We start from the raw sequence: 13205 nt of genomic DNA on the forward strand, positions 1-13205 counted from the left end.
TGGTTTTTTTTTGGCTGCTGTTCCTGTTGGATTTTTGTTTTGAAAGACACCATTGTTAGGCCTGGATGTATGGACTTTTTCCATATAATGGGGTGGACTAACATTTGTTACTTACTCAGCAGCAGAGCAGTACTTAGAAGAGTGGAAGGGAGATAAATTGCAACTTCAATATGTGGAAAGAAAAATAAACAGGTTCTTCAAATCCACCTTCATTTTTATGAATTTTAATCATGCTCTAAACCAGCAACTTGAATCACCTTGATGTTAATCACTTCATCTGGATGTGTTGTACTGCATAGCATTGTGCTTATTCTTTATTTACATTACCCCTGGTGAGATTGGGAACTTCAGTAGCAGTGCGGCTATGTAGTGCCAGGTACCTAACAAACACGTAGGAGACACAGTCAATGCTATGAATAATTTATAATCTAATTAGAAGCAAACCTTATCAAATAACTGTTTAAAGAACAGCAGGAAAAAAATGGAGAACAAAAGCATGATTGTATTGTGCAGTTGCAAGAGCCTAGCTGCTCACACCGTTCAGCCTGGGAATTCCTGGAGACTAGCAAGTCATAAGTAGACCTGGGGGAAAAAGAAGTCTGAGTGGGACGAGTCTATGTATGCCACTAGTCTTCGTAAGAGTAGTATTTCCACAAATTACTTTCTTTTTTTCTTTCTCTTTTATGCCATTAGTCAAATTATGCATGAACTTCAGAGGCTGCTACTAGTTCTGCATAAGATCAAAGAAATACATCAGTTTTTTGTACAACTCTGCAATGTTTTTCTGCTTTAAGTGAAAATACTTCAGCTTTCTTTCTGGTTATTATCAGTAATGAACAATGACTTGCACATTACCTTATGATGTGATATGTTTCTCTTTAATAGATGTTTCACTAACGCAAAACATGTGATTTGGCTCTTCAAAAGTTAGCCGTCAGCAACTCTCCTTAGGAGAAAAAAAACATTGGCACATCACTGATCTGTCCATCACAGATATTTAAAAGTAAATCCAAACCACTGAAATAAGAGGTTGTCTGAAGAAACATCATCTACCTCTTGTGATAATAACAAGAAAATAATTTTGCAGTCCCTCTGTTAAAGATTCCATCTGACTTTTTTGTTAAGGATTTGAAGAAGACTCAGCTTTGGAAAAACACGGTGGTCTTGAACGGCAAGCCGTAGGCTTCATGTTTTTTCCCCAAAATGCAGATCTTGGTAACAGTTGCTAAATTGTGAGATAGGGGCTGTGTGGCTTATTCTTTAGACTGCTCTTTTGTTTGTAACAGGATGATTTGGATGGTTCATTTAAGATTTCCATCTTTTGTATGTATGCAGATGCAAATGGCAACTGAAACAAATTGAAAATAGAGCATCTTCAACATTAATGTCATATATGCTCAATTTCATAAAGCTACACTTCAATGCTGTATTTTCATTTCTTTTTCCACTGGTGTAGTTACTGGGAACATGTTGGTTTCCTTACAAGTAACTGAGTTGGAGGCCAAAGTAGTTGGATCTAAAACTGAGGTAAAACTGACCTGTTTTGCATAGTTCAAGGTTGGATGAATGCTGTTATGTTAGATTTGGGTAACTATGTGGGCAAGACTTTTGAACCATGCTTTTCTTTTCCTGAAATCATTAATTTCATTTGGCTGAAATTAGCCAGACCTTGGCTTGGGAAAGTCCAATGACAGTGCTCTTCCTGGAAAGGGTTTACATGTTGTTCTTGCCTTCCTAATTTTTGGTTAGTCAAGGAAAGGGTTTCAGCTAGGATGCTTCTGTTCTGGGTTAAACAGTTTGGGTTTATTTATATTTGTGCTGTTGGGGTGACCAGGTAAGAAGTAAGCTATAGATACCAGCTTGTACTGACTGATATTATTGTTTGGAGTATGCAGGTGATATCTGGTCTTCCTTCAAGTTTCTCTGTCTTATCATCCTGGACTTCTACAAAAATGAACCATGCAATAGTTAAAGCACTATGGCCCAGCTCTCAGAAACTAACTGTAAAGCACTCTAGTATCTCAAATTTTCTGGTAGATTCTGATTTTAGTACCTTACTGTTCAGCAAAGAAAGGCATGCCTGATGAATGAGTAAAATGTAGCTTGTTATCATTGAGTAGTTTGGTATGTCATATAATCGTTTTCAAATGAACTCATGTTTTTTTTGGTGCAGACATATCAAAGCATCAGGGTTGCTGTTCTTATTAATTATTTCTTACGTGAAGTAGTCTCATTTTTCCTGTGTGTTTGTGCATTAAATAAAATATGCAGCAATAGAATAAGCATAGAAAATATCTTACCTGCAAATTTCCTGTTTTCTTTAGTTACTTTCTAATTAGAATTCTTGCTACAGAATTAAGAGGATAATTGATTCCTTTTAAAATGTGTAACTGAATGAAGCACTGCGCAACGCTTGTCCCTGGTTAACAAATGATGCCCAGAACAGCATATGATGAATATTAGTTGGATAGTTTAATACACTGCTAAAGAGGTTTACAAGCTACTGTGAAGAGTAGAAAATATAAGAATTGAAGCTTATCTGTAACTTAACATGTGGGAATAATATTTAGCATTTCTGTCAGGCTTTCCACTTGAGGATTTTGAAGTGCTTTGCAATAGAAATGACAAATTAATCCTCAGAATATTCCTTAATGTTGTTATTTTCCCTTTTAGTTCCTTTTTTTTTATATGCAGATATTAGATTTTTTGTTTTAATTTAGTTTTGTAGGCAAGAAATGAATTATATGTAGGATGCTGAAATGCTGAGGAGTAGCAGGATTTTGCTCACATATCCCTTTAAAACAGAGCATTAAATACAGAGCCATATAAAATATTTCAGTATATGATGTGCATGTTTAATATTAATGGAGAATCCCATAAAACAGTTTGACTAGCTGAGCTCTATTGTGATTTTAAGAGTTGTAGGTATTTTCCCATCTTGATGTGTGGCAATGCCTTGCACTGTGTGCAGCACTCTTGGCCACACTTGAGTTGTTTAAGAGTTCTCCAGTCCTGTCACAATGCAAAATGAAGCCATGAGCTAAATGGCAAGCACCTAAAGTTCCCCAAATCTTTATCTGCTACTTCATGGAAAACAGCAGTTCAGAACCCTTGTTACTGGCCTGTTAACTAATACAAAAGTCTCCTTTGGGGCTTTTCTTGGCTAAGTGGAAGTCCCTGCATGAAGCACTCCAGGAATTCCTGCAGTCTGCACGGCCTTTGGGGAGTGGTTGTCATCCACCTGCTAAATTAGAAGCAGTGACTGTTAAATAAACATTGACAGTGTGTAGCTTGCTTTTAACTGGGGATGATATCATTAGGAAATCAGGTTAGAAATACAAGAAATCTGTCAAGCTTATGATTAGCAATAGTTTTCTTGCAGACAGGTAAGAAATGGTGTTATACATATATATATGTGTGTATATATATGAAGGATCATAGTGACAGGATTTATTTTACGTGCCTTGAAAGAGAAAAACCAAATTTCTGATGCCAGTAGAGAAAGGGAATATGTTGTCATTTGTATGTTCTTCTGTCAGATTGAAGGAAAAAAAGTAAACAGTAATCCAGTGACATGAACCTTCTTGGATATTTGAGATTTTTTCTTTTCATTTCTGGAATAAGAAATTGTAACTAAAAATTAAGAAATTAGAATAAAACTACATCAACTATAATAGATATTTTTTAATTTGAAATCAAACTAGACATAATTCTGCCTACAAAAACCGAGTGACAGAGCACTGGAACAGGTTGCCCAGGGGGGTTGTGGAGTCTCCCACATTGGAGATATTCAAGGCCCGCCTGGACAAGTTCCTGTGTGATGTACTCTAGGTTACCCTGCTCTTGCAGGGGGGTTGGACCAGATGATCTCTTGAGGTCCCTTCTAACCCTTGGGATTCTGTGATTCTGTGATCTGAATATAAACTTTTTATATTTAGTTTTCTTGTGAATCTTGGTCTTCAGCTGAGAAGTTAACTTTGACATTTTGTTTTGTGAAAAGTTGCTTGAAACTAATATTGTCAGCAGTCTAGTGTAACAAAGTGAAACTGAAAAAAAGCAGAAGCAGATATGTATCACTCTTAGTCGTGTGTGTGTCTGCGTGTCTGCTTAGTTTAGGTTATAAACTAATTAGGGAAGAAGTAACTGCAGTAGAACACCCTACCTCTTTACCTAGAATTTCCACTGCAGAGCAAGTCTGAACAGGGTAAAAAGCTGTGGATATTGATAAAAATTACTTCAAAAATCTGATTTATCATACAGTTTTTCATGGAGAAATCCTGACTGGTGGCAGTATCTTCAACGTTACCGTTACGTTTACTAATAACAGTTTTCTGAACGATTGTAAAGTTTTTCAGCTGTACTGCAATTTCACTGGTGCTTGGTGAATGTGAAAACAGTTGAGAATAGGTCTTTTGGTCGGGGTTGGGTAAGATGATCTCAAGAGTCTCTTCCAACATCAGCCCTTTTGTGATTCACATTCACTGGATCTCCTTTAGCTTCAGTTGTTGGTTAACAGTAATGGGAATGGAAAGCAAGAAAGTAAGGCTTTCTAAAACTTGAGGTTTTCCTAATGGTTAATGTAATATTGCTGTCAGAGTGAAGAAACCAGCTGGGGGTTGTGTTGTGGTCATAAACTTCCAGCACTGGTGACGCTATGAGACGTTGTGGTGGGTTCACCTGGGTCAGCAGCCAAGCACCCACACAGCTCTTGGCCCACCAAGTGGACTGCAGGAGAGGATAGGAAGGACTAAAGTGAAGAAACTGATTGGTCAAGGTAAAGACTATTTATTAGGTGAAGGAAGGACGGTGCAGGGACAAGTGATGCCAAGGCAGTCACTCACCACCTTCCACAAGCAGTCTGATGTCCAGCTTCTGAGCAACAGCCACCTTGGAAAGTACCTCCTTTTTCTGCTGTCCCATCTTTTATTGCTGAACATGATGCTACATGGTAGTGAATATCCCTTTGGCTAGCTGGCCCAGCTGTGTCCCCCTCCCAGCCTCTTGGTCAAGCCCATCCTACTTGTCAGGGAGAGTGAGAAGGGGCAGGAGTTGGAAAAAGGGAAACCCTTGCTGTTTTACAAACACTGTTCAGCAGTAGCTAAAACATTGCTGTGCTATCAACATTATTTCAGCCACAAATTCAAAACACCATATGAGCTACTCTGAAGGGCACTAACTCCATCCCGGCCAGACCCAGTATGGTCATCAACTATGCAAGTTGATTTGTACAGGAGAAAACTTTTAGTGGAATGTTTATAGAGGTTTCTTACAAATTCTAGGGATTTTCCTTCATTTTGCTTGCTGATGCTGTGGAAAAATGAAGTATGAGTTACTTCTCTCCTTCCTGTAGCTCTTCTACAGAAAGGAGAGAAGATGCAGGGAGACTAGGCTGAGCGAACATGTAGTTCTGATAAGGAGAAGTTTGAAAGGCGAGAATAACTTAAATATGTAAGGAGTCCAGTGTAAGATGAGAGAAGATTATTTAATCTAGCAATGAGAGTTTAGCAGAGATTAGGCAAGCAAACTGTAATGTTTTCTTCAGAGTTTGGGGTTTTTTTGGCTTGGTGGTGGTTATTTTTCTTTTTTTTTTTTTTTTTAAATTTGTTTGGGGTTTTTTTGTTTGTTGGGTTTTTTGTGTTTTCTTTTTTTTGGTGAAGTTTTTTTTTTCTTGATTGGTTGGTTTGTTCTGTTTGTGAGTTTTTTTATTTTATCTCTTCATTTCCTGGTCTTACCGTACGTTAGTCCTCTGCCTCCCTCCCTTGTCTTGGCATGGTTTAAAGGATTCTGTTGAAGATCAGGATGATACTATTTCAGTGCAATCTTATTTTTTTTTCCTTTAATATCCCAGTTCTAGAAGATGCTTGAACTCTTTGTGACATCCCCTTTTGACATCTCCCCAGCTTGTATGTAATTGCTAAAAATAAACCTTGTTATTATTTTCACTCCACCTGGTACTGCAGTAGTTTGCATCTAAATACCACTATTACTGTGCTTATTCAGCATCACTCTTGTTTTCTGGCCATGTTTTGTGCCTGAACTCCTGGGTACTCCAGTTTGAATAGAACTGTATTTTGCACATTTCACGTGTCTTGCATCCCCTGTAGACACTGTGTCAGAGTGCTTTGGAAGCCGGCAGTAACTAAAATATGAACAAATGGGAGTACATTATCATCACCTTTTGGTTGGGTAGCATTATAACTGTAGAAAAGGCTTTTGTATTTGCTTTTTGCTTCTGGAGAACAAATGTGTGTGGGGTTTTTTATTTCTTTGTTTTTGTTTTTTATTCCTACTTTGTTTTTCTAATGTTCAGTGGGTTTATGATTTCAAAATTATGTTTCAGAATACTTTGCTTAGAGCTCAAGAAAGAAATGCACAGGTCCTTTAGTGCGTAATGTCAGACCTTCACCTTTTTCTTCCAGATGATTTTGCTGATATCAATTACAATAACACACTTTGCTATAGTAGAACAGAAGTAGAGCTCCATCGGAAACAGACTTATTAATGTAGACACAAGGCTTCCTAGTGTGCAGTAAGGCTCTTCTGGAGTTTGAGATTCAATGAATGTATCTTAGTAAAACTAGAAGGACTGAGGAATATGTAACTCTGCCTATTGACATCCTGGAGGACTAATAAGAAATTAATTGAAAGTACTCAGGTGAATGATTTTATTAGACTGTAGAAGACTTTGTATCTGGAATCATCTGGTCGAAAGCTGTTATACTCTTCGTCATAAGGAATTTCTTTTTTTAACAGGATCCTTAATGTTATGTTGAAATATGGATGTTCTCAATAATAGTAATCTTTATTTAGACATTTTAAGTGATCAACAGTACTTGTAGCCAGAGACAGGATTAAAAGGGCCTTTGGGAATTAAAAAAGCCTGGAGATAATGATTTGGGGCTGTCTCATGCAAACAAAAAGGTGAAGACTGCAGAGATAGAGGGATTTCTCAAAAAAAAAACCCAACCCCCTGTTAAAATTAATTCCTGAACTACCATTGCTAAGAGTTTTCCGTAGCACTTCAAAGAATAGTTATCGGTGGGCTGGATCTGTTCATATTGCTGCTCAGTATTTTAGAACTTTTTCATTCTTACGTAGAAAATAAATCTATTCACAAATAGACAATACTGGAAAACTTGATACAGTTTTGTAGTTTCCACAGAGAGGAAAGCATATAGAGTATTTCTGATGTACTGGGTTCTAGAAATGGAGAGTTCCTTGCTGGGTCTGAAGCCGAAAATCACTCATCCAGCAAACAGTGTTGATTAAGGTAGCGTTTTTTTAGGGTACTGTATCTATGGGCTGTGTCTAGTATGGACAGTAACACTGAGTCCTAGTAACTTTTTGCTAAATAGCCATTCATGTGTGTGTCTAGTTGGGATAACCCTTGTCCTTTGGAAACACTAGAAGGCTCGCTGACTATTTTTGGTGGTTTTTCTTTCCATGTGATGCCCATAAACCTCCAAATATCCAAAGCAAGCATGTTCTAAAGGTGTATATTCTTCAGAGGAAACTTACTAAGGTTGGTGTTTTTCTCTATATCTAGACCTTCTCAAAGAGTTCTAAATTACCACTTTGATTAGCCAGAAGAGATGAATCTACTGAGATAATCTAATTCTGGTGGTGTTGTGTTTGTTTTATTTTGTTGTTGGGTTTTGGGTTTTTGTTTTCCATGGAAATATTTCTTAATGCTTTGGGCTTTTTTTCAGATTACTGAGTTTGTCTGTCTGGTTGGTTTTTCTGATTCATGTCTTATATTCATGTATATCATATCATGCTGTTCTAATATGAGTTGTGGTCAACGGCTTGATATTTGCATGGAGATCATTGACAAGTGCTGTTCTTCCACAATTGGTAGTAAGACTGGCACTGTTTAACATTGTGGTCAGCAACATGGACAGTGGAATTGAGTGTGCACTCGGCATGTTTCCCAGTGACACCCAGGCGTGTGGTGCAGTCAACATGCTGGAAGGAAGGGAGGCCATGCAAAGGGACCTTGACATGCTTGAGAGGTGGGCCTGTGTGAACATCATGAAATTCAACAAGACCAAGTGCAAGGTGCTGCACGTGGGTCAGGGCAATCCTAAGTACAGCTACAGGCTGGGTAGAGAAGAGATTCAGAGCAGCCCTGTGGAGAAGGACTTGGGGGTGTTGGTCGATGAGAAAAGAAACATCAGCCGGCTTCAGTGTGCAGTCGCAACCCAGAAAGCCAACCGTATCCTGGGCTGCATCAATAGGAGCGTGACCAGCAGGTTGAAGGAGGTGATCCTGCCCCTCTGCTCTGCTCTCGTGAGAGACCCCACCTGGAGTATGACATTCAGCTCCAGGGCCCCCAACTCAAGAAAGATGTGGACCTGCTCAAGTGAGTCCAGTGGAGGGCCATGAAGACGATCAAAGGGTTGGAATACCTCTCCTGTGGAGACAGACTTGAGACAGTTGGGCTTGTTCAGCCTGGAGAACAGAAGGCTGCAGGGAGACCTTTGAGCAGCCTTCCAGTACCTAAAAGGGACCTACTGGAAATCTGGAGAAATTTTGCTTACAAAAGTTTCTGTTTCCTGAACTGACTTGGTGTGGGGATAGATGAGCACTGCATTATCTATGCTAGAGAAGGAGCAAGAATGTTCTACGAGAAAAAAGAGAGAGAAAAAGGAAGGACTGGCTTTAGCAATTTTAATTTTGTTGTAATATTGCACCTTTAGGCACTTTTATTCAGCCCACTCAATGACAAGCAGATTAAGAATAAATAAATTAAAAGATTCTGAAGTGACTTTTATGAAAAAATAAGCTTTGACAATGCGTAGAAAACCTCAGGTTCAGGGCAGGGCAGTATTTAGCCTGCTGAAATATATAATAATTTGTATATTAATATCTAAAGCTGGGCTTGCAGGTCTGACACATGAAGTCAGTGTAAAATACATATTTTGTTTGCTTGTTTGTTGTGGTTTTTTTTTTTTTTTGTAATGTGCAAAACTATCCAAAACCTTCAACTGGTAAATTAGAAAATACCCTGGGGCCAAATGGTCAGTTTCAGATAATCTTGATCCCTGTAGCCAGGGATTGTGAATACCCAACAGACATAAAGTCTATCACTTGGCTTCCTATTACCAGTTCTGCCTTGGGACAAATTACCCCATCCTTGGAGAGCTCCTAAGCTGTTTTGCAATGAAGTCAAGCAAAGGACACACCACTCCTGCCATCAGTCATACTGGTGCCGTCCATGGCCTGAGACCATTTCCACAGAGCCACTTACTTGCTGCCTTTCGGCTGAGATCTGACCCCAAGCTAACCTTCTGCTTGAAAATGTTAATGTATTAAGTACAGATGCCACTTTTTGCGTTTGTAAAGCTGGGCCTGTAAGGCCTAGAGTAAGTTAACATCCCTGAATTTTCCTGCATTTTGGGTGCATATCTTTTCTTCCATAAATAACAAAGAAATGTTTAGTCTCACTAATGTAGCAGTACTCCAGAAAAATATGTTATTTATCATAGTCTGGCTTAATACAGATTTTAAATTGACACAGTTTCTCTATGTGATTTGAGAAAAGGAAAGGGGAAGGAAGGAAGTGCAGGCTTGCTATTATCAGTGTGTCCCAAGGCTGTTGCTTTCAATTTAGGATTATAACTGTTATTTAACAGAATTATCCTTGACACACATGGCCTCAAGAAGAGGTCTGAAAGCAAGAGGGAAGAGCAGTGTTGTCAGCTGACAGCCTGAAGCAGTATCTTTTGAAAAGGTCTGAAATTGTCACTTTTCCTCTAGAAGATGACCTTTGGCGTTCCCAGGGCTGCTCTGCTTTGTGGAAGAGGGGGAGGAGAGACAACACTTAGGCAAAAATCTCCTTCTGTTATATAAAGTCAGACTGCTTGTGAGGATCCTTAAGGAAGATTCTTCCGGAGCAGGCATTAAAGGTGGTGGTCAGTAAAGGCAGGTGTTGGACCTGCTGGAGTGGCAGTGGTTATTCATCAGGCTTGCAGAGCTGTGTGCACTGCCCTTGCTGCATGATTGAGGAGGGACAGCTTAGCTCCTGGCCATGCACCTGGACCACCCTCAGAAAGAACAGCTTGGGCTAGGTCTGGCTGGTCGTGGTGGTAGAGAACATGAGGTTTCCTTGAGTAAGCCTGCTGCCTTGTCTTCTGACATGGATGTCCTCTGCACGTACCGCAGAGCTGCTATGCTATGTTCCCTGAGCCAGTTTCCTGAAGCAGTATTTACTTGTGGTGCCCCTCTTTATGCAAAACATGGTTTTGTAATAGTAGGTTTAGTTGTAAAAGTTTGTGGCTATTTGTCCAAAATTACATGTGAAAGGAGCTACAGGTACACACAGTAGAATTTACAGTCATAGAAGATCATGTCATAATAACCTCAAAACCATTCTTAGGTGTTCTGCCTGCTCACTCCAGCTTCCTCCTTCTGTTATTAGCCATACTGAGTTTGAAGCACCTAGATTTATGCAGGAAAGTGTCTGCCAGAATCTGAAAACTACTGTGAGCTTAATTTTTACTTCAAAGAATTCCAGCTCTAGGAGAAAAAAATACTCTTTAAAAATGTTACTTCCCTCAGTTTCAGAGGTGTATGCTTAAAAGAAATAAAACCTTATTTGAACTGATATCTAGCACAATAAGTCCTAAAATTAATTATTTGAGTGCAAGTTGACCATAAGCATGCAGGTAAAGGTACAGGTGTATGGGACAGACATGGAGTTCTTACTGTAACCCCTGCCACCTGGAGGAAGTACCACTGTTGGTCTGTATTTCTATTTCACTGTTTCATAGTTCTAATGCATACATCATGAATTTAATTAGGCATTGAATTAAATGTGTTTAATACTAAGAATATTCTCAAGTCAGTATTTGCTGTGGCTTCTTGCTAAATCAACATTATAATCCTGCTTTCGTTTCCCTACAGATGATGAAGCATGCCTGGGATAATTATAAGCGTTATGCATGGGGATTAAATGAATTGAAACCCATATCTAAGCAAGGACATTCAAGCAATTTATTTGGTGAGTAGAGTGTATTTTTGTGCTTAGTGATGTTAGCATAAAACAGTAAATCAGCTGAAAAGCTTACAGGTAATAAATGTGTTCTTTCTGCCCTCTGTCATGCAGTGAGGTGTTTCTTGCTTCTGTTAGGTATAAAAAGTACCAGTAAATGAAGGTGATGCTTTCTATGACGTTTATAGATTCCCTTCTGAGTGAGAATAAATGAAGCATGTCCTTGCTGCATGATAAAGAAGTAGTTTTGTTGCATTAAATAGTGCCCTACCTCAAATTTTTCCTATGAAGTGGAACACATTGACACCACATTTAATAAGCAGGAAACAAAAACTGGGGTGGGGGAATGAGGTAGGTGGGTGTATGGGGGTAGGTGGATGTATGGGGGCAGGGGAAATAAATCTGGTACAAGGAACAAAAGATGCTTTCTGCAGTCATAAAGGTAGCTGAAGCTGTCTACAGTCCTTTCCTTAAAAAAACCTTGCTAATCTGTATCAGTCAGGCTCCCTTATCAGGCTTTCTCTTTCATGAATATAACCATTATTTGCATCTCTAAATGTTGCACAGGAGATGCTTAAATAAGGCCCAAGTTGTTACTGATGTAGAACAAATATGGGGCTAAAAAGTTCTAGGAGGTGAGGCACACTGCAGAAATCCAGTGTAATGAGGCAAGACTTTTTCGGTGTCCAAGTGGGACATAAATAGCAGCTGTAGAGCAACGGCATTCTGAGAAAGCATGAGGAAGCAGTTCTATGAACTGTCATCATCTTAAACTTTGCAGAAAAAATGATGAATTAAACTGTTTGACAGCAATTTTTGTATTCAAATAGCTCGTTTTCCAAACAGAAAACTGAAAAATGAACTAATTTCTAGAGCTGAGACAAAATCAATACACTATTTTGATTTTAGCAGGAACTTATTTTGTTGAATGTTTGGAAAAGATAGTTTGAAGTGGAAGCATTTCTTAAAACACCCTAAATAGAGCACTTATCAAATCCTCAACTATATTTGGAAGTTGCTAAGAGACAGCAATTGTGATTACAAAAATAATTTTGAAAATACTTCTACATTGGTCTTGCTGCACTGGTTGTCTGCCCAAGGTAACACCAAGAGTGTTACTAGGTAATTATTATGTAGTTTGTTACTGAGCTTAAATGTGAATCGGGTGCTTGAAAACAAAGTAGTCTGAGGGAACTTCAGGGTTAAGTCCTATTCTTGTTTTCTTCTGTTTTCTTGAAAACTGAAGGTTTTTATTATCTGCATTCAGGTGACTGTAGTTCTGCAAATCAGGGTAATATCTGAAGAAATATTTAATGCAACCCTGTTTTCTTGGAGGACAACAAAATGTCTCAAGTTCTTAATGTAGTTTCATTTTGAGTGAGAAGTTGTATAAAATATTAAAGGTTTGAGTTTTTAATGATATTGCATGGATTAGCAGAAAAAGCTAATGTATTGATTTCTGAAATTCTTATGTAGTTCTGTGGGTGTTGCATAAGAATAAGTCACTGCATGAAACAGGACAAGTGTTGAATTTGAAAATAAAACTGCATTTAAAGGAGTAAGAGCCAGAGTCAGTCTAAATGCAGATCACTTTCTCGTCGTGCTTATCTAGCATAAGATCTTACTGCTGAGGAGATTTCCTTAGAAACATCTTCACTCTTATTGATCTTGGTGGCAAATCAAAATAAGCATTAGGTCTCCTTCTGCTGAATTGCTTTACTGAATACTAAAGAACAACGTATCTGCAAGCAGTTCTGTCTCATAAGCTACTGCTTCCTGAATCCATAATCTCCTTTTGTTTTTTAGAAACAAATCCTTGTTTCTGTAATAGTGTCCTCAGATCATTAGATCTGATCTGTACCTTCATGTTATGGTTTTGCTTGCTTGCCTTTTTTTTTCTTTTTTTTTTTTTGTCGAATAGTTGAACCCCTTTTTCTCTGAAACGACAGTGGTTTGGTTTTTTTTTTTTTTTGGTTGGATTTGTTTGGTTTTTTTAATGGATTGCAAACTGTTGACTTACTTCTAAGGTAGTTCTGAATTGAATTAGCTGAGAATAGGTTACCTCCAGCTCAGTGTCCCATTAATCAACTTACAACCTTCAGAAATTAAGCCAGACCCTTCAGCTTACTGTTACCCATCATAACCATCTCAAATTTTTCATGGTCATCTTTCTTCTTGATTTCAGGTCTCAATTTTCTGAAGTACAGGTTTC

At 38.5% G+C, this 13205-nt stretch overlaps 1 protein-coding gene across 1 annotated transcript in view; it reads left to right on the forward strand.

The window, feature by feature from the left end:
• Positions 1-13205, forward strand: part of MAN1A1 (mannosidase alpha class 1A member 1) — a 151476-nt gene that overhangs the window by 28183 nt on the left and 110088 nt on the right. The window contains exon 2 of the mRNA XM_061378131.1: positions 10906-11002. Within this exon, the coding sequence (XP_061234115.1) occupies positions 10906-11002 (97 nt within the window). The remainder of the gene's footprint in view (positions 1-10905; positions 11003-13205) is intronic.

This window comes from Neopsephotus bourkii, unplaced genomic scaffold, assembly GCF_033783945.1.
Source record: "Neopsephotus bourkii isolate Nb327-2 ecotype Australia unplaced genomic scaffold, CSIRO-AGI_Nbou_v1 NB_1765, whole genome shotgun sequence".
Taxonomy (NCBI): domain Eukaryota; kingdom Metazoa; phylum Chordata; class Aves; order Psittaciformes; family Psittacidae; genus Neopsephotus; species Neopsephotus bourkii.